Here is a 20137-nt window from a genome sequence, read left to right as displayed (position 1 = left end):
CCTTAAAGCGCTAGATTGTTGTTTTGCCCCCGACGTTGGCCTCCTTTCTGTCCCCAGTCAGCCTCGCATCCCTCCTGACCAAGATGCTGTTCCAGGATTCTCATTCCATTCGGTGGGCACCTTCTGTGTACCATGCAGACGTGCGAAGGCCCTGTGATGCGGAGGCCCTGGGGATGTGAATTCTTCTACAAAAGTGAAATAAAGAAAAATTGTGATGGAGGCTGAAGTCAGAGTTAATTTTGGAGATCAACCTCTTGGCCTTTGGCTTTTAGAAATATCGAATATTCTTTTCTGTCAATTATATAAATAAACTAACAGTCTCCAATGATTCATATTAAATATTTAAGTTTTTCTGAGAACCAGCAAAAGCTTTTGAGCTCCACAGCCTAACCCCTGGCTGCCTTCTGTGGTACAAGTCTTGCTGAAATGGACTGGTTTTGCTTGTTTTTATTTCTTGAGACAGGATCTTCTAGCTCAGGCTGGTCTTGAACTCCTGGACTCAAGGATCTTCCTGCTTCAGTATTCTTAGTAGCTGTGAGGTGATAGGTATGGAGCCCCTTTGGGACAGAGTTTTATTATTTGGAATTTTTAAAGTTTTTTACATTTGTGGATTGAACTAAGGGCCTCACGCTTGCTAAGCACACACACTATACTTGAGCCATACCACTAGTCCCTTTCTGCATTGGTTCTTTTCCTTTTTGTGTGCCAATACCAGGGCTTGAACTCAGGGTCTCATGTTCTTGCTCATAGTTAGTGCTCTACCTTGTGAACCTCTAATCTAGTGGTTTGTTGTTGTTGTTTTCTTTTGTTAATTGGAGATGGATCTCTCAGACTCCTACTCATGATCCTCCGGGTCTCAGCCTCCTGAGTAGCTGAGATTTCAGGTGTGATTCACTGGCTGCATTCATTGGTTATGTCCAAAATAGGGTCTTACTTTCTGCCCAGGCCAGCTTGGGTGTGCTTCCCTGTGTTGCTGGCGATGGTAGTAGTTTGCCATTGTGCCCATCCATTGGTTGAGAGGCCTGGGCTGGCCTGGGCCCATGATTCTCCCACCCCCATCTCCACCTCCCAGGAAGGTAGGCTGATCGGCATGAAACACTCACTATACCACTTTGGATTTTTTATTTTATTTTTTTTTGAGATAGGGTCAACTGTGTAGCCCAAGCTGGCTTTGGATTCAAATGGAGTTTCTTGTTTAGCTGTTGCCTTGCTTTTGACAGAAGGGATGCATTCTCTTAAGATCCTAGGCCCTTTCCTTAAAAGCAAAACAGGATAAGATCCAGAACAAGTTTTGGGAAGTTGAAAGCTGAGGGCTAAAAGATGGTTGGGTAGCGACACCAGTTAGGAAATCCTGTGTTCACAAGGGCCCGTCCCCCGGATGGTGGCAAGAATGTGCGTAAACATTTAGAAATCTGGAAATTCCTCAAAGGAGCAGCAGAGCAGGTTGGGGAGGAAAGGGCAGGGCTGTTCAGAAGTAGCCAGGTTTCCTGGATGTCTTTTATCTACTCTCTGGACACCAGGGAAGAGAACGTGAGCTGCTGGCTGAGGCCGAGGCCACCCAAGAGTGCTGTCTGGTGTGACATTGTCTTTCTTTCCCTGTAGCTGGAGGCTGGCAGCGATGAAGAACGAAAGTTAAACCTCAGGTAAGCAGATTGTATTTGAGTTTCTTCAGTTTTTTTTCTTCAGTCTTTCTTCCAAGCATGGAAGGGTTACATTTGTTGCCTTTGGGAAGGAAAAGCCCTCAGGAATGCACTGGGATTAAAAAAAATTTTTTTTTTTTTTTAGTGCTTTAAAATTTTTACCTTAAAGCATAAAAGTCATGCTTACAAAACTGCATAACTACAGTGTTAAAAGCTGGGTGAAGGCACGCTTGGAATCATAGCAGTTTGGGAGACTGGGGATTGTGAATTCAGCCTCAGACAAGACCCTGTCTCAAAATGAAATGAGATAAAAAAATAATAATTGAACATATTTAACCATAGACAGGTTTAATTGGACATATTTAACTGTAGATGGTAGGGGCGGGGAGACGGGTGATGCTAGGAATCAAACCCAGGGCCTTAAACCTGTTAAGTTGTATGACTAAGCTCCAACCCCGCCTTTTAAGCAGCTGTAATAACAGTATATCACATTTAGAAAGAAAGTGTTGCAGTTATTCTGCCATCTTAGCATGCTAAGCATCTTCGTGTATTTTCCTGTAGACTTTTCCTGTGTGGTTAAAAAATAGCCTCTATAGTATGCCCTCACTTTCCTATCCTGTTTGGGTTAGCTTTTCCTTTTCCGGTTAAATATACCGCTAGTTTGAAATTGATCTTCAGCCTCTTAGTTAATCAGCTAATTCAAGGTGGGCTATTTGCATGAACTTGTGAGAAATCTTCAGCTATCTATGCTTATTTTTTAAAATCCCTAATAATGTATTCCTATGTACTATATTCACAAGTAGATCCCAAAGACATTTGTTTTTTTGTTTTTTTTTTTTTCTCTAGCCAGAAATGAGAGCCTTCCCTTTGTTCTGGTATTTGCCGGTTTACAGAAGAGCAGGCACTCACTTCATTATACAACATTCCTTTGTAGCGTGGAGGTCAGCGAACTTTAGAACATCAGCACCATAAACAAACCATCAAGGATTTCATTCCTTAAAAACAAATATCTGTTTTATCTTATGAGGAGGAAGAACATTAGTTGGGAGAGGAAAGAAGTATTCAGAAATTGGGGTCAGCCATTCATTGCTGGGAGCAGGATGTTTTCTTGGCCTAAACTCATGCAGAAGTGGGGGAAATATGCTCATCCCATCTTTGAAGTTTTCTAATGTTCAAGCAAAGGGAGGGAAGCTGATCTTGATGATTGTGGCACCCCCTGTTTGTAAAGATTATGGGGCTAGGGATATAGTAGCATGCAAAAATCAGAGATGTCTCTTCATAGTGGCTGGGTCTTGTTTAGAATGTTAGTTCGGCTCAGGGCAGAGGACAAATGGCTTCTTTTACCCCTAGGGTTTGGGTCTGGTCAGGGCCAAGGCCTGGGTTCCCAAGCTAGAAGCCAAAGCCTTTGAGCTCACAAGTAGGAGTGGTAATGGGTCTTACTGCTTCAGCATCTGGTGGAGGAAGAGGGGAAATGGAATCCAGACCGGAACTGGGAAAGGAGTTTGCTGGCCCCTGGGACTGGCCCTCAGGGCCTCTGCAGCTGTGTGCCACCCCCTGCCCCCTCCCCTGCACCCTCACTGCCCTTTCCGGGGGTTAGAATTCCTTCTACCTTCCACCTACCCCTTTCCAGACTCTGGTCCCAGTTTAGCATTGAGCTTGCTCCATGGACTGTCTTTGGGCAGTGAATTGGTCTGTTAATTACCCTTCCTGAGCTGACAGCCTATTGTTTGGAGGAGTGTACAGTTAAGAGCTATCCCAGTTTGTGAAGAAACGTGGATGTGGTCCGCTTTCGCTGGCAAAGGCCCCTTTCCTGCCTGGAGGGACTCAATCCAAAGGATGGATTGGAACTCACCTCACCCCAGCTTTATGTGTTGTCCTGCTTTATCTTCAACACAGCCCCAAAGGAAGGCATTTTTAACTGATTCCAGGTGGGGAGCAAGCAAGAAGGTTGCATGTGAGAAATAACCACATTCAGATTGACGCTCCCTCACTTCTAAACCCCAGGAAGACCATATGACCTTTCTGGAGACCAGGCCAGTTGTCCTGGTGAACCAGCTGTCCTGAACTTGCAGGTGAGGGTACTTGTCTCAGGACAGGCAGGTGGCTCAGTGACAGGCCCAGAACCTGGCTAACTCCAGGCAGCTGTCTCTTGGAGCCTCAGGTCACTCTGGGCTCACAGCAGGTCTTCAATGCCATTGGCATTGAAGCTCCTCTTGGGGACCAAGCCTCTCACCCAGGATGAGATGCTGGCTTCTGAGCTTATCCAAGTCCTGATTCAGTTGTCCTCACAGATCATCCCTCTTTTTTGTTTTTTGGGGTTTTGGTTTTTTTTTGGGGGGGGTGGGGAGGTACTCCCAGCCTGTGTACTATCCCTAAGCTCCTTTGCTCGAGGCTAGCACTCTACCACTTGAGCTACCGTTCTGCTTCCAGCTTTTTCTGTGATTAACTAGAGATAAGAGGTTCGCTGACTTTCCTTCTCAGGCTGGCTTCAAACTGCCATCCTCAGATCTCAGCCTCCTGAGTAGTTAGGATGACAATGTGAGCCGCTGGCACCTGGCCTGATATTTATTTATTTAGCCCATCCTAGAGCTTGAACTCAGGCCTGAGCACTGTCCCTGGGCTTCTTTTTGCACTCTCACTTGAGCCACAGCGCCACTTCCGGCTTTTTCTGTGTATGTGGTACTAAGGAATCAAACCCAGGGCTTCATGCATGCTAGACAAGCACTCTACAACTAAGCCACATTCCCAGCCCCCTGATTTTTATTTTTGTGGCAGTCCTGGGGCTGAACTCAGGGCCTTAGCCCTGTCCCTGAGCTGCTTTTGCTCAAGGCTCTACCACTGAGCCACAGCATCACTGCTAGCTGTTTTGCTAGTCTTATGGATTTTTTTGCTGAGGCTGGTTCCAAATCCAATTCTCAGATCTCAGCCTCTTCTTTTTTTTTTTTTTTGTTGGTCATGGGGCTTGAACTCTGGGCCTGGGTGCTGTCCCTCAGCTCTTCAGCTCAAGGCGAGCGCTCTACCACTTGAGCTACAGCGCCACTTCCGGTTTTCTGGTAGTTTATTGGAGATAGGAGTCTCATGGTCTCTCCTGCCCGGGCTGGCTTTGAACCGTGATCCTCAGATCTCAGCCTCCTGAGTAGCTAGGATTACAGGCATGAGCCACCATCGGCCAGCCAGATCTCAGCCTCTTAAGTAGCTAGGATTACTGGTGTGAGTCACTGACCCCTGGTCTTTTTTAGGCAAAGAATACCATTCTACTTTCTGTTCCTTTCCCAAACAGGAAGGTTCTCTGTCCTGGTTTAACCTTTGAACCTTATTTGCATTTTTACGCCAAGTCTGTTGTAGACAAACATTGTGGGGTCTGTGGTGGTTTGTGTTTTGGCAGAATTGAGGGAGAGATTCCTTTCTGCTTCATATTGATCTAGGAGGTACTGTTGTTGTTTGTTTTTTCTTTTTTCCCTGAGACAGGTTTTACTGTATAGCTCAGCTTGAGCTTGTGAAATTCCTGCTTTACCATCCCAAGTTCTGGGATTATAGGTATGAACCACCATGCCTGGCTGAATTATAGTTCCTAAAGAATGCTGACAGGGAGAAAAACTAGGGGAGCAGGGGCTTCCCTCTCCTTCTCTCAGTCCATTATTTATTATGCCTAGTCCTCTGTATTCTTGCTCCCGCATCCCCAGGTTCCAACCACCCAGGCTGTTACAATGTTGCTGGCCAGCACATGTACAGTTTTTCCTAAACAATTCAGGATAGCAACTGTTTACGAAGTGTTTACTAATAGTTGGGTCTTAAGCAATCAAGGCATGATTTAAAGTCCATGGGAGATTGTAAGCCGGTTCCATGTAAACAGGAAGCCATTTTAAATGGGTGACTTGAGTACCTGCACAGTTTAGTATCTGTAGGGCATCCTTGAGTCCCTGGCCCATGGATGTGGGGATAGTTTAGTTCTTCAGTCGTCCAAGTCGGAGTCATCCATGCACAGCAATTTGTTGGATCCCTGGGTTGAGGTCCTCTCCTGAGGACCTGCGGTCCTCTTCTGTGTCCCCTTGGTGCCTCCTGGCCTCATTCCCTTACCTCCCATTGCATCTCAGGTTCATCCATCAACCTACCCTTCTCCCAGAGCGTGGCACCGCAGGGCCCTTGGTGCTTCTCCCTCCTGGTCCCCCTTTCCTTCCCATCCTCTGGCATGTACTGTTTCTCCATTTGATTTTGGGACTACGCCCTGTCCCTCCCCACGCCCTGTCCCTAGTCTGTTTCTTTCCCACTGGCCTATTCAAGTGCCCGTCCAGCCACTGTCATCAGTGTGTTTCTTTGTGACAGAGGCTGTCATTACCACCCTGTGGCTGCTGTGTGTTTTGTCATAGTCCTGACTGCAAGTGCTCTCTTCCCTGGCAGGCTTCATTCTCTGCCTGCCAACAGCACCTACACAATTGAAGAGGGGACTTTGGGCCTTGCAGACATTGCAGGCCTGTGAAAATAGCAGGAGCTCCAAGTCGGGCAGGCATGCATGTAGCTTCTGGTTCCTATGCCCACATTCAAACTTCCATGCCTGTATAAGTGCCCAGAGGCTCTGGGGCAGAGCTCTGTGTCGGTGTGGGTTCCTGGGGCTCTGTGGGGTAGGGTAGCTAGCAGCTGGTCTGAAGCCCTTTGCACAGAATAGTGTGCTCATGGGCTTGGGGCTGTTTGGTATTGCTCAATGCAGTTTCGCCTCTTGGCAGTGCTGTGTCCTGGCCTTGGAGGGTCACTGTGGGTAAGCACCGTGCCTGGGAGCAGCCCTCCTGACTTCAGCTCTGTTTCTATAAGATATAAACCAATGTACCCTGGAGGGATTTTGACAGTTTCTCTGAAGGCCTTCTAGAAAAGTCTCAGGAACTAACCATCTCTCACTCAGACATAGACAATTGGTGCCCAGTGGCAGAGCCCAGGTTTTCTCCTCGTTCCTTGCTGCTGGGCCTGAGCTGGGCTCTTCTGGAAGGGGAGCTGTTCAGACTGTGGGAATCGGTGAGCAGATGGCACTGCTGGCACAGCTCCTGGCTCCCTTGCCATCCTGGGAGCTGGCTCAGGCTGGCATCAGATACAAGTGGTTGTGCGCCAGGCAGAGCACTGGGGAGAGGAGATGGTAGTGGAGTCCCCAGTGTATGGATTGGGAGTGAGGGCTTCTTTCTTTAATCTGGTATTTCTTGTTTTGTTTTGGGAGAGGGAGTTGGCAGTACTGGGTATGGAACTCAGGACTTTAGGCTTGCTAGACAAGTATGTACCACTTGAGTCCCAACTTCAGCCCTTATAGCATTCATTACTTTTTTTTTTTGGTCGGTCATGGGGCTTGAACTCTGGGCCTGGGCGCTGTCCCTCAGCTCTTCAGCTCTACTACTTGAGCTACAGCGCCACTTCCGGTTTTCTGGTGGGTTTATTGGAGATAGGAGTCTCATGGTCTTTCCTGCCCGGGCTGGCTTTGAACCGTGATCCTCAGATCTCAGCCTCCTGAGTAGCTAGGATTACAGGCGTGAGCCACCAGCACCCGGCTGCGTTAATTACTTTTTAAATAGCATTTTATGCATATGCCTGGTCATATATCCGGATAGTAGTCCTATGTATGCTTCCTGTGTAGCTGGGATGACAGGTGCACACCACAGCACGCAGCTTTGTTCTCTGTTTTATTTGGTTTCAGTGGTAAACTGTAAAACTCCCTTCCACCTCTCTCTGCTGTCCTCAGTACTCCTTCCCCTTCTGGTCTTGACCTGGGGTTCACGGGAACCCTATTCTGCCTTCAGCTTCTGGAAATATGGTTTTGTCTTCTCTCCCTTCCACAGGGCGGGGATGGGCAGAGTCAGCCTGTCCCTGCCCTGAGGGCCACACTTCCTCTTCTTCATTGAGCACCTGTCTTGTGCCCCATCTACTCTCTAGGATTCCCCTCTTCTTGCCCAAGAGTGATTTCAGCCTGGCCTTCATAATCTCTGTTGATCTGTCTAGGAGAGTCCTGGGGAGAGGTTGCCCCTGCAACGTGTCCAGGTTCTGTGTTTGGCTTCCATGCTGCCTCTGGTCATGTGTGTCGGTTATTGTCAAATCACCCATTGCTGCAAAACAAGTGGTTGCAAACTTTTAGCCTTTAAAAACAGTACACATTTGTCAGGCTGGGAGTGTAGTTCAATGGGAGAGCACTTACATCCATGTGCAAGTCCCTGGGTTCCGTTGCTAATGCACGTGCATGCACACACACACCAAGCACACGTGTGCGTACACACACAAGAACCAGTTCATGTTTGCCATCACGATGCAGAGTGTAGGGTGTGAATGAGCTGTCAGCCCTTTCCAGCAGACCAAGGACTCTGGAGGGCAGGCCTTCCTAGCCTTTGGCTCACAATGCCCAGCGTGCCCCGGCTGGCCATGGAGTTCGTGTACATCGAGTTTTCCGTGTTGTCTTGCATGGAGCAGCCAAGAGTGGTCGTGGACCACATCCCGTAAACAGGACGAAGCATCCTCCCTGCCCTTTTCCTCTGCAGCTGGCGGCAGAAGCACTTTCAAGCAGCCTCGGTACCCCTCTACCCAATCTCTAAACCAAGGAGCCATTTATTATCAAATGTTTATTGAGCTCCTACTGTGTGCCAAGCTTTGTTCTGGCATGAGGGAATACAGCAGTGGGTGTGACAGACAAAACTCCTGCCCCAAGGCTGATGTTCTGTTGGCAGACAAGACTGGAAGTCACTGAGGAGGAAAATAAAGCTGGGATGGAGGACGTGAACTGAGTGCTCAGCTACACCCTTGTGTGGGTCTCATTTCACCTATGCTAAAGTCCTGGCAGGAAGACACTGTGTTTATTCTGCTCTGCCCAGCTGGGTGCATGAGAAGACAGACTGCGAGGCGAGCCGCCTCGTTTTATATGGTGGTACACAGCGGAGCCACGGTAAAAACTCGAGCACCTCACCCCCCTCCTCCCACAGAGCACTAGGTGGCAGCGTGGAGTTGTCTCGAAGACCATTCTGGCTGCAGACATCTGGTCCAGGCTGAGCTGCTTGCTTTCCTGAGAAGATAACTGGGGGCTGGGCCTGTAGGTCAGGCCCTGAGCTGGCCTCTGAATCTGTGAACACAGGTGTGTCATTCCTCTCTCTAGACTCCTCTCTCAGGAGTTGCAGAGCTACACATGTGCCAGTCTGTATGTAGATTGTGCCAATCTGTCCTGTCCCTTCCCTTCCCCATGGCCTCTCACTCCCTTTGAATACTGAGCTACACACACTGTTAAGCTTGTGGGCCATTGAGCCCGGAGCTGTGGCTCGTGTCTGTAATTCTAGTTACTCAGGAGTTGAGATGTGGAGGATCAAAGTTTGAAGCCAGCCAGCCTTGTCAGAAAAATCCTGGAGACTTCATGTCCATTTAACCAGCAAAACGTTATAGTGGAGGCATGGTTCAAGGTAGAATACTAGCCACGAGCAAAGGTTTGAAGCTCATGGTTTGAAGTTCAAGCAATACCAGCACAACACAAAGAAATCTGGGCTATTGTAATATACTTGGGAGGTTCCTTTTAGTTCAACTTAGGTGTTATTCCCAAATAGGTTTTTTTATTTTAAAATCAGAATTTTCCTTCAATGTGTATGTATGTGTATATATATATATACAAAATATATATATATATATATATAATTTTTTATACCTGTAGCAGTTGTGAGTTGAAGACAGTGAGGTGAAGAGTTAATTTGGCCTTATCAGATCTTAATTAAACTTCTCATTACAGTTAAATAAAATTTGCCTAGCATTTGTTACTAGGTTCCATTAACCTTTTGAAATGCCAGTACTCAAGAGTTCAGAAGAGTACTCTGGTCTCATTCTCTTCATTCTGGAATGTGCCACACAGGAGCAGGAGCACTGGAAGTCTGGCAGTGGCTCTGGGGTATGGGGGTGAAGCTGCTGCGCTCTCCTTCACCCATGCGGTGAGGGGACTTGCTCCGGAGCCTCTGCCCACCGGGGAGAGCACCTGGGCAGCCTTACCACTGAGACAGGGGCGTGGCAGAGAGGAGGGTCTCTTGTGAAGCAACCTGGTCATAAGGGTGTTTCTTCCTTTGTTATTTGCTTTATTAACCCAGTCAGTGTGTATTTGGTGCTTATCTATGGCTTCTGTGCCAAATACTCAGAATTCCATGTTGAGTAAGAAGAGTCCTTCCCCCTTCTTCTTACCCATAATGTGTGGGCTGTGTCTACTGTGGCTCATTCCTGAAATGATTTGAAATAGCTTTAAATTCATAGAAAGCAATGGATTATTATATTAGTGAGGCATGGTGAATGTAGAGAGAAATAAGATAAAGTTGGGTAAAATTTATACATGACATACATTGATAGTTACCAGAGTTTGACTGCAAGTCTGACTGAGCCTCTTAGTCATCAGTGTAAGAGAGAAACAAGATCTATGGCTTGATTCATTGTGCCCTTAAAATATGAGCAAGTCAGAGAGCCAAGCATGGTAGTACACGCCTATAGTCCCAACTACTTGGGAGTCTGTGTTAAGATCACTTGGAAAATTACTTGAATTCTTGAGTTTGAGACCAGCCTGGGATAACATTAGCCAGTTCAGTCTCAAAACAAGCAAGCAGTTCCTCTGAATAACTCTCCTGAGAAATAATGTGTGGTGCTTCACCAGGACGCACCATGGGACAAATGAGCAAGCAGGTTGTCTTGGATGTGGTCCCAAGGCCCACAGGGAAGGCCTGGTGCTGCATGTCCGTCTTGCCAGTTAACCTGGGTAATTGCGGGTGAGGTAAAAGCAGCACTCCGTGCCAAGGCTACCACTGCCCCAAACATGGGAGCAGGATGCTGAGTCACATCCTGCTGGGCTGAGCATCCTGGCTTCCCTGCTCCTCACAATGGGAGGCCCGGTCAGGCAGGGCGGCCCTTGTGATCCCGACTTGCGGTCCCAGCAGGAGAATGCTAAAATTAGGTCTTCTGTATGGGAGAGCCCTGGGGTCTGTGCATGTAGATGAGAGGCCCTGGGAGAGCCGCGCTTCCTGCTGTTCTCACCCTCTCTGTTCTGGGAAACACTAAGAGGGAAAAGGGCCTCAGGCTGAGAAAGGGCTACATTAGTGAAGGTAAAGAGATAGAAAGGGGAGAGTCATGAAATATGCCAGTAAAAATCAGTATAGTGACGCATACCTGTATCCCAGCACTAGAGAGCTGTAGGAAGAGGGATCGCTAATTTGGGGCCAGCCTGGTCTACATGTTGAAACCCTGTCTTTAAAAAGCCACAAACCCAAATCACGGCAAAACAAAGCGGTCAGCAAATGGGCTGAGTGTAGCTTCATGGTAGCATATTGGCCTGGCATGTCCCAGGCATGGATTTCATCCCCAGTTACACACACACACACACACACACACACACACACACACACACACACACACACACACACACACACACACACACACACACACACACACACACACACACACACACACACACACACACACACACACACACACACACATTACAAAAATCTGATTAACAGACTTTTAAAAGGAAACAAGTTTTAATTTCAAACTTACAGAGAAGTTGTTCCTGCAGTGTCCATTATAAAAGCAGCTAGCTCGGGAGGGCTCATTGCCTTTAGCTTTCTGATTTAGTCTGGCCTAGTCCTCCAACTTCCTCTGGCTTTTACAACCTGGGCACTGTGGTATCTGAGCACACATTTGGTAGTGTGTGGCATCTTGATGTGGTGTCTGCTGGCTCTTCAGTGGCCATGTTCATCTTTGGCAGAAACAGAACCGCATGTGACTGAGGCAAAGCCTTTAACACGTGATCCTATGCAGGATACTCGCCTGAGCCCTCTTGGTGGGTTTTGCCTGGCTTCTGAGAAAATTAGGTTACAGTCTGGTCCCCGTCAGTGGTGGACTTCTTAGTGTATTTGTGTCTGTATGCACATGTGGTGTACCATCTGGTAATTATGTCATTAACATTCAGACGTCTCACGGTGGCTTCAGCGTGCCTCTGACATGTGCGTAAAATATTTCTGTGTGTTTTGGTACTGGATTTTCCAGGCCTCATTGTGCCCTTCCCTGCCTGCTTCCTTTCAGTAGAGGATGCGGTTTAGGGGCCATTGGGCCTAGCTTTATTGCTTTGGGATATCGTAGCCTCGGGTCCTCTGGGACAGAGGTCGAGAGCATACGTGTGGATGTGCATGTATAAGCACATGTATTTATCTGTTTAAACATGCTGAAAACCAAGAATTCAAACTTATGCCTCCAGTTCTCATACAACACCTCCCAGTCTATCTTGAGTGGGTTTTTTTTCCCTCCCTTCATATTATGTAGTCTCCTCCACCCACTCCTACCCAACCCCCACCTCACCCTGGCTTTTGTCACTCTCTAAGTGTGTGAGTTTGAGCAAGTAATTCAACCATAGAGGAAAGAGAGCCATGGCCTCAGCTAGAGCAGCCAGGGAAGGCTTCCTGGGGGAAACGAGGTGTCAGAAGGCCCACCCACAGTGGGCAAGGAGGTGTCAGGAAATATGGTGTGGTAGAGGAGGAAGTCATGTGAGAGTTCATACGAGGAAGACTTTTATTACAGTCTTTTCTCTGACTGTATTATGAGCTCCCTGAGTTCAGGACTGTCAGTTTAATGAAACTGAAGTTAATGACCTGTGACCAACAGCTATAGACGGTTGTGACTGCCATAGAAAACCTTAGCCCAGGAAGTTTGGGCTGTGTGGATAATGTCATGTTATGGAAAATTCTGGGCCTGGAGAGGAATGCACTGAAATCAGTGACTAAACTGTGCGGAGCAGGCTTGAGACCCAGAGGCCTCTGCCTGGCTTCTCGCCAGCCTGAGGCTCCCTTGGCCTCAGCCATAGGCTGAGGTAAAATTGCTATTCTTTTTTTTATAGTACTAGGAATTGAACCCAGAGTCTCACATACGCTAGGCAAGTATCTTACTACTATAATACTAAGTTAATTAGCAGTTTAGTTCTTTGGTCACACTGACCAAATTTCAAGTGTCCAGTAGGCCCCTATGGCCAGTAGCTACCATAGTGGGCAGTACTAAGAAAACATGTCCACCTTCTCAGACAGCTCTGCCCTACAGGACATTCTGGGCCCCCCGGCTCTAGGGGGCTGGGGGATTGTTGTAAGACTGGAACTCAAGGTTCTCAGAAGCTAGGAAGCCCCTGAAAAATTTGTGTCCAGGTAACTAGTGCCTAGGCGACGGAGCGACAGCATGAACAGCACTGAGTACCTGCGATGGTGGAGCTAATAATCTGCTGTGGGAACTTGTGAGTTGTTACAGAATCAGTTCCTCCGCGCCTGCTGTTTCTGGCTGGCTGGCTGGCTTTGCTGCCCTAGCGTTTCCTGCACAATGCAGCCTTTATGCCTTCTGCCCCCAGGAAGAAGGGGGGCTTCAGGCCGGCCTGGTATCTCAGATGACGAAGGCCGCAGAACTCTGGTCCCACCGGCCAGAGGGCGCCCAGGGTTCATCAAAGAGCTATCCTAAGGTTTGAAGAGCCTTGTCGTGCTCATCATTGGCCGTCTTTCTCTCTTCTTAGGTGAACGAATGGGTTGCTTGCCCCTGCCCATTAGTATGAAGGCGGCTGTGAAGCTGGCTGGAAGACTGTCTCTTGCTGTCTGAAATGCTGCTGGACATTCCTTCTCTCTGAGAGAAACCTACGCCTCCAGCCAAACAATACATAGCCTGGCAGCACAGACGTCTATAATGAGTCCTGTCCCTGGGCATCCAGCCCCACACAGCCAGTTTCCCTCTAGTCAGCACTGTGTGTTTAGGAGAACAATTTGGGAGCGCTCACTGACAAGTGTGTCCCCTGAGCCACCTGTTTCCTTGTGCTCTGAAGAATGGGGTTTGGAGCAAGGCCCTGCTGAATCACACACACACATTTGAGATCAAAGAATAACAGCTCATCTAATGTGTGTGAAATGAGTGAGGCCATAACCTCTTTGTACATCATCTTTATAATAACAAATTTTGTTTTGTTTTGTTTGTCCTAGGGCTTGAACTCAGCCTGAGTGCTGGCCCTGAGTTCTGTTTTTGTTCAAGGCTAGCACTTTACCACTTTGAGCCACAGCGCGCGCCACTTGTTTTTCTGGTGGTTTATTGGAGATAAGAGTCTTGCAGACTTTTCTGCCTGGGCTGTCTTCGAACTGTGATCCTCAGATCTCAGCCTCCTGAGCAGCTAGGATTACAGGGGTGAGCCACCAGCGCCCAGCTAAAAAATTTAATAAAGAAAAAAATGAGTGAGGAAAGCCCCTGTGGGAGAGCATTAGAAACCTGCTGTCCTTAACTAATCTCTCCAAATAGTAAGTCTTCATTCTCCTTTTCATCTAGTATTCAATTTATATCCTTCTAAATCACCGTATTTTGAGGCTGTTCTGTATCCATGAGCCTTGTCTGTTGCCATAGCTGCTGCAGGTCCAACCATCTGGCCCTCTGCCCTGGGATTCAGCAGGAAAAGCCCATGGCTTGGAGCTTCCCCACTCTATCCTGCCCACTTTCCGTAGACCTACAGAAGCTGTGCATCTTCTCCCAGTCTTGGTTCTTTCATCATAAGAATGGAATTGCACTGATTAAGTGAAACGACATTGGGTGAGCCTTCTGTAAACTACAAAGCGCCATTCAGACCAGAGCTGTAATTTACTTAGTTAAGTCCATGTGCACTGAGTGCCTGCAGGGGACCAGGCTTTTGGGTGCTGAGAACCTGCTATGCTGACAGATTGATGGCTCAGCCACAAGCCTAGGGTTTGGTTTCTCAGTGTTGTACATTCTGCAACTTGATTTATGAGTTTACCCAGTGATGATCAAGTTCTGAGGAGCCACTTTATGCTCACTAAGCATCTAAGGAACTGACAAAAAAAGAATTTACAAACACATATTTGTGAACATTCATCCACAGTGGGGCCTTTTACAAAAGAAGCTACATCCTCTTCTGGTCCCTGGAGGGCATGTGTCACATGTCCTTTCGACTCTGCTCTTTAGTGATGTTCTTGCAGCCTGGCTCAGTCTCAGGAGCCCCTGTGAGTGCATGCCTGCAGTACCTGAATCTCCTTTCCTGAGCCTGTCTGACCCACAAGACTGTGCGATTTTCCCTGGGCAGATGCCGGATTGCTGTTTTTAGTCCCAGGGCTTAGCCCTCTCTGGGCACTGTAGACATTCAGTAAATATTTCTTGATCTAAAGAATTAGCAAGGCCTGACATGCATCTCATCTGCAGTGACTTCATGTTAGTTCTTTTTTACTCTGTAATCCCTTCAGCAGTCACCATTGATCCATAGTATCACTTCTGGCTTTGGAGCGGTTAATTGGAGATAACAGTCTCATGGGAGACTTTTCTGCCCAGGCTGGCTTTGAACTGTCATCCTCAGAGCTCAGCCTCCTAAGTAGCTAGAATTATAGGCATGAGCCACTGGCGGCCAGCTTTAAGGGTTTTCTGTGAAATCCAACAAGTGGTCTTCTATCACTGTTCCGTTCAGGGCTTTGAGTCCTGGTTTATGTACACCCAGCCAGCACCTGCAACTTTATAAGAGGCTGGGCCTCAGAGTTCCAAAGGCTGTTAAGGTATGTGGCCAGCAATCACAATTACCTATTTGTGTTCTATAAGCAATTGTGTTATGATGACATGTCCTCACTCAATGTAGGCACATGCATTCCCCCGTGCCCTTCACTGACCAAGTGATCAGGTGTGTGAACAAGTGATCAGGTGTGTGAAGGAGTGTGCATTCAAACCCAGACAGCTTGTGGGGTGGCTCTGTGCTAGAGCACTTCCTAGCATGGCTGAGGCCCGGGGCTCATCCCAGCATCTCAACCAATAATCGTAATGAGAAGATCCTAGAAGATGGATTCCCAGGACAGTGCTTTGTATTTCCTTAGGCTTTCATGTGCCCCAGAATCCCACTGTGGGTGCCCAGGCTGTCTTTGGGGATTTGAGTTCCGAGTCTGCCTGATTCTTTGACTTGTTTTTGTGGGGAATAAATTGCTGAGCTGCAGGAAGTTGACAACGCGGGTGGCTGAGCACCACACAGGCCTCTGCCAACTTGGTCCACACTCATCGAGGGGAGTCCATTTTGAAAGCATGGACCTTGCATTCAGGACTAGCTGATCACGTGGGAGCTGGGGGGAAGCCTCCCAGACAAGACCTTCTAGAATCATCTTCTTCATGCCCCATCCCCTCCTGTGTTCCCTACCTACCACTTGTTTGCTGACTTTCCTCTTCTAGTTAGGACACTTACCGTATCTTCCCTTGTGGTCATTCATGTCCTTATTCCCAGGGTGAAGGAAGGGCCCCAAAACAGCCCACTCCTGGAAGTTTGGCTGGTAAATTTGGGGATTGTGGTCCCTCCCCACGCTCCCCCCCTCCCCGTGGGCCTGGTCCAACACTCCCCATAGAAGCTTCCAGGTATGGCTCCCTCCATCTAGACTGTCCCCAGCTGAGGGTCACTAGGCTGCTCACGTAGCTATTAGCATGGCTGAAGCAATTTCAGAATGTAAAAGCACTTCTGAAAATGGGGACTGAGTAACTGTGCTGCTGCCCACGTCCCTCTTCGTCCCCTGTTGGGTGGATGTGTGATTATTTGAGAGAACATTGATTCTAACCAGAATGGGGTCCTCTTGCTTGTGTTTTGTTACTCGGTGGCCAGCTGTGTCCCCTCGTGGCTCTCAGTGCACCCCCATGGCTTGTTCCCGAAGCCACCGCAGCAAAGCTGTAGGAGTGAAGTGATGAGAGGAACTTAGGCTGTTTCGCTCCTCTGAATGGGTCCCTTTCATCCTGCAAGGCTGGGACAAGGGCCTTTTCAAGCCAAAATATCAGAGCAAGACAAGAGCCACTTGCTCCTTGGGTGTGACCGTCGTCGTCGTGGAAGGAGGACTTCACCACTGCCTCTCCTGTGGAAGAGCGGCCAGCCTCCTCACCTGCCCTGTGTCCGGTGGGGAGTGGACGGCAGGGCCCCTCAGCACTGGATGTCTCAGAGGGGGTGGTAAATATGTGAACTCTGCACTTTGCAGTCATGGACCTCTGTTATTTTTCTGACTTCTGCGTCTTCCTTCGACCAACTAAGTACCTCCACTGTTCCGAGGTTTGCAGCCCAAATTAGTACGTATGACCACAGCAGCCTGTGTTCCCCCTGCCCGTGGGTTCTGGATGGCACCTGCTGTTTATGTTCCAACGGCTGGGCTGCGGGGGGGTGGGGGGGGACAGCGCTGATTGTAGGTTGTGTCTGTCTTCCTGTCTTCTTTGCTTGTAGAAACTTTCATCTTGCAGGGTCTCCCCAGAGGGCTGTAGTCAGTGTCTGAGGAGAAGGCACTGGCACTGCAGAGATAAAAGCACTGAGTTGGGGTGGTGGGGAGGGGAGCGGCCTAACTTTTTTTTTTTTAATTCATTTGGCAAGAGTTTTCTTAGCAGTGGAGGAGTGTGACCCAGTGTGTCTTTTGGGGACACGGACTCCTTTTGTGAGAAGGCTGGTTTGTTGGTGCCTGGGGGGGTCGGTGGTAGATGGGTTTATAGGCTTCCTCGCTGTGGTGCACACCATCATCCATGTGGACTTCTTAAACAGGCTCTCCAGCAGGTGCCCTGGGTGCCTCTGGGTCTGGGCACTGAGCTGCTGGGTGTTGGAAGCTGCAGAGAGAATCCTGGGAGGCCCTGGAGTTCCATTGGGAATAGTCCTCCAAACCCTCGCAGGAGAGGCTACAGGTGACAGTCCTGCAGGGGCCAGGTCACAGACAGTGTCTGCACGGATGCCTTGACTGGCCACATTCTGTGGCACCTAAACCGAGCAGCATCCCGGGACGTGGGTGAGCTCAGCCTGCCCTCTTCTGAGCTGTCAAGCTTGCTCTCTGTGAGGCTTCCAGGACCCCAGACTTGGTGCGGGTGGTTGTGGTTGGTGGGGAGGGACTCCGATTCTTATCAGGCTGAGCATAGTCAGTTTGTAGTGATCACAGAGTTCAACCAACTTTTTTTTTAATTGTTCCCTTTTTTTCCAAAGGAAATGTAAGGGAAGCTAAGGGGAATTTTTGCCCATGATTTCCAAGGCAAAGGTCACCATTTGTGGTTGGCTGTTTCCAGTGTGTTGTGGTTTCTGGTCAGTATGGATTTTTTTTTCTTTTCCCCAAACTCATGAACAAAGAAAGGATGATGTTGCCTTGAAAGGATTCCCCCAGCTTAGCTTTGATTGTTTTGCTTCATGGCCTGAGAGCCCCTGGCCCGGCTCTTTGGGTTTGGAGGAACACACATAACAAATGAGGTGTGTGAGGATCAGCATAGTTCCACACTGACTTGGTGGGACAGTTGGGTGGGACGATTAGGGGGTCCAGTGGCCTGCCGAGGAGACCGCCTGCATTGTGGCTGTGCCAGGTGGGTACTCAAGTGCTCCGCGCTTCATGTGGGTGAGGGGAGGCAGGGAAAAGGATCCATCTCCCTTCTTTCACTGCTTACTGCCCGGGGCTTCCTGGTCCTTGGAACTCAAAGCAGGAAGGGAAACTTGGCAGCAGATTGGGGTAGTAGCTAAAAAAGTGCTGCATACCTGTGAATTGTAGGTGTCAGAAATAATCAGTTGTTGGTATTACAAAGGCCCGTAGTTGCAAGGCAGACCAAGGCTTACTTTTCAGGGCCGAGCACTCTGTTGTAGCATAGGAATTTAGCCGGAACAATGAACAGATCTGATGATGGACTTTCTCAGAAGCCACTGGCCTACTTGCTAGTTCATATGCTACTTCCTTAACACTTGGAGTTATATTCTGAACTTAGCTGAGTTTTTGTTGTTTGTTCGAGACGGGATCTTTCTATGTATCCAGGATGACTTCGAACTTGAAATACTCCTATCTCAGTCTCCCAAGTACTAGGATTATGGGTGTGCACTACTTTTTCTCTCTTTTACTACTGTTTTTCTGAGATAAAAAGGTTCAATTACTAAAATTAGATACTTGGAATAAAGTTGTTTTTTTTTTGGTCAGTCATGGGGCTTGAACTCTGGGCTTGGTCACTGTCCCTCTTCAGCTCAAGGCTAGCGTTCTGCCACTTGAGCCACAGCACCACTTCCTGTTTGAGTAGTTTATAAGGGTCTCACGGACTTTCCTGCCCAAGCTGGCTTTGAACCAAGATCCTCAGATCTCAGTCTCCTAAGTAGCTAGGATTATAGGTGTGAGCCACTGGCGCCCAGCTTTGCTTTTTTGTATTATGTTAAATACCTTCTGTTTTCTGCCAGGAACTGATTTCCCTATGTCTTAGAGGCTCTATTGTTGGAAGTCCTGCTTTTTCTGAAAGATTTTCCTTCAAGACACATACATTAATTGGCTGTTCATGGGAGAATTGCTGCATTTTATAGATCTGTAATTTGAACTGATTTTTTTTTTGCAAAATTACTAAATAAGATTTTTATTGTTGTATTTTACATGTTTCATGTTACCTTGGAACTAAAAATAGTGTGTTCAGAATGGGCTGGAGCATGGCTAAGCATTGGGGAGGTAGAAACAAAACCAGACAGCAAGAGGGGGCACCAGCTAAGCAAGAGGGGGCCAGCAGCTCCCTCTGCTCACCAGGCTTGCTCTGTCTTGGGGAGACCCTGCACTGAGACCCCGTCTCGTGTCTGCTGGAAGGGGCCCTTGGTACTCGGAGAGCACACAAGGAACCTTGGTCCTTTTAACAGGGGTGTTCATTCATTCCTGAGACTGCAGCAAGCTTTCTGCGAGGGTGAGGGTGGGAAGAGTGACATACAGAGTTAAATAAAACTAGTTCATATCATTTGCCTTGTATGCCATCTGTCCCCTCTGAAGCTTTCCCTCTGCAGCGGGTCTGGGCCCATTTTCCGCTGCGAATGCAGTCTAACTGTGCTCTGGTTTTGTTCTTCCCAGCTTAAGCGAGAGCTTTTTCATGGTGAAAGGAGCTGCACTCTTTCTCCAGCAGGGAAGCAGCCCTCAGGGCCAGCGGAGTCTTCAGCACCCTCACAAGCATGCAGGTGACCGCTCTCCCTCTCTGCTCTTACCTTGGGAACCTTCCGTGGTGGGTGGGGAGCAGTTTGCTGGGGGTCTTGAGGCCAGGAAAACAGTGGACATGGGTGTGTGAGGGATGGGTATGGGTGGAGATTCAGGTGCTTATATGGAGCCCTGGGAGGAGTGAGCCTTAGCAGTTGTGTGTGCCTGTGAGATGTGAGGGGTCAGCCGTGACCTGTTGGGAACAACTACAGACTTTAATTATGGTGGGACTGCTAAACAAATGTGCCGAAATGTCTCCTAGGCTGATGTGGTCCACTTGAAAATAAGCACCTAAGGTGCTGTGCACCTGCAGACTGCTGCCATTTCTCTGAGCATTTGGTCCTCATGAGCTCACTTGGCTTTTTTCCCCTCATGGCCAGTGTTCTACCACTAAAGTCACAACTCAGCTTCTGGCTCTTGCTGGTTAATTGGAGATAAGAGTCTCGCAGATTTGTCTGCCCCAGCTAGCTTCAAACTAGGATTCCTCTCAGATCTCAGCCTCCTCTGTGGCTAGGATAACGGGTGTGAGCCATGGGCTGTTTTGTTGTTCTGGTGGTG

At 48.4% G+C, this 20137-nt stretch overlaps 1 protein-coding gene across 2 annotated transcripts in view; it reads left to right on the top strand.

Annotated features, from left to right (window-relative positions):
- LOC138829821 (protein phosphatase Slingshot homolog 1-like) overlaps positions 1 to 20137 on the top strand; it is a 54468-nt gene that overhangs the window by 3086 nt on the left and 31245 nt on the right. The window contains exons 2-3 of one of the 2 annotated variants that reach the window (XM_070026345.1): positions 1603 to 1643; positions 19460 to 19563. In XM_070026345.1, the coding sequence (XP_069882446.1) occupies positions 1603 to 1643; positions 19460 to 19563 (145 nt within the window). Of the gene's footprint in view, positions 1 to 1602; positions 1644 to 16338; positions 16707 to 19459; positions 19564 to 20137 lie in introns of those variants that run through there. The other variant, XM_070026346.1, reaches the window with a different exon arrangement.

Source organism: Dipodomys merriami, unplaced genomic scaffold (genome assembly GCF_024711535.1).
Source record: "Dipodomys merriami isolate MVZ:Mamm:240054 unplaced genomic scaffold, mDipMer1.0.p SCAF_177, whole genome shotgun sequence".
Classification (NCBI taxonomy): domain Eukaryota; kingdom Metazoa; phylum Chordata; class Mammalia; order Rodentia; family Heteromyidae; genus Dipodomys; species Dipodomys merriami.
This window is presented reverse-complemented; position numbering and strand designations above follow the sequence as displayed.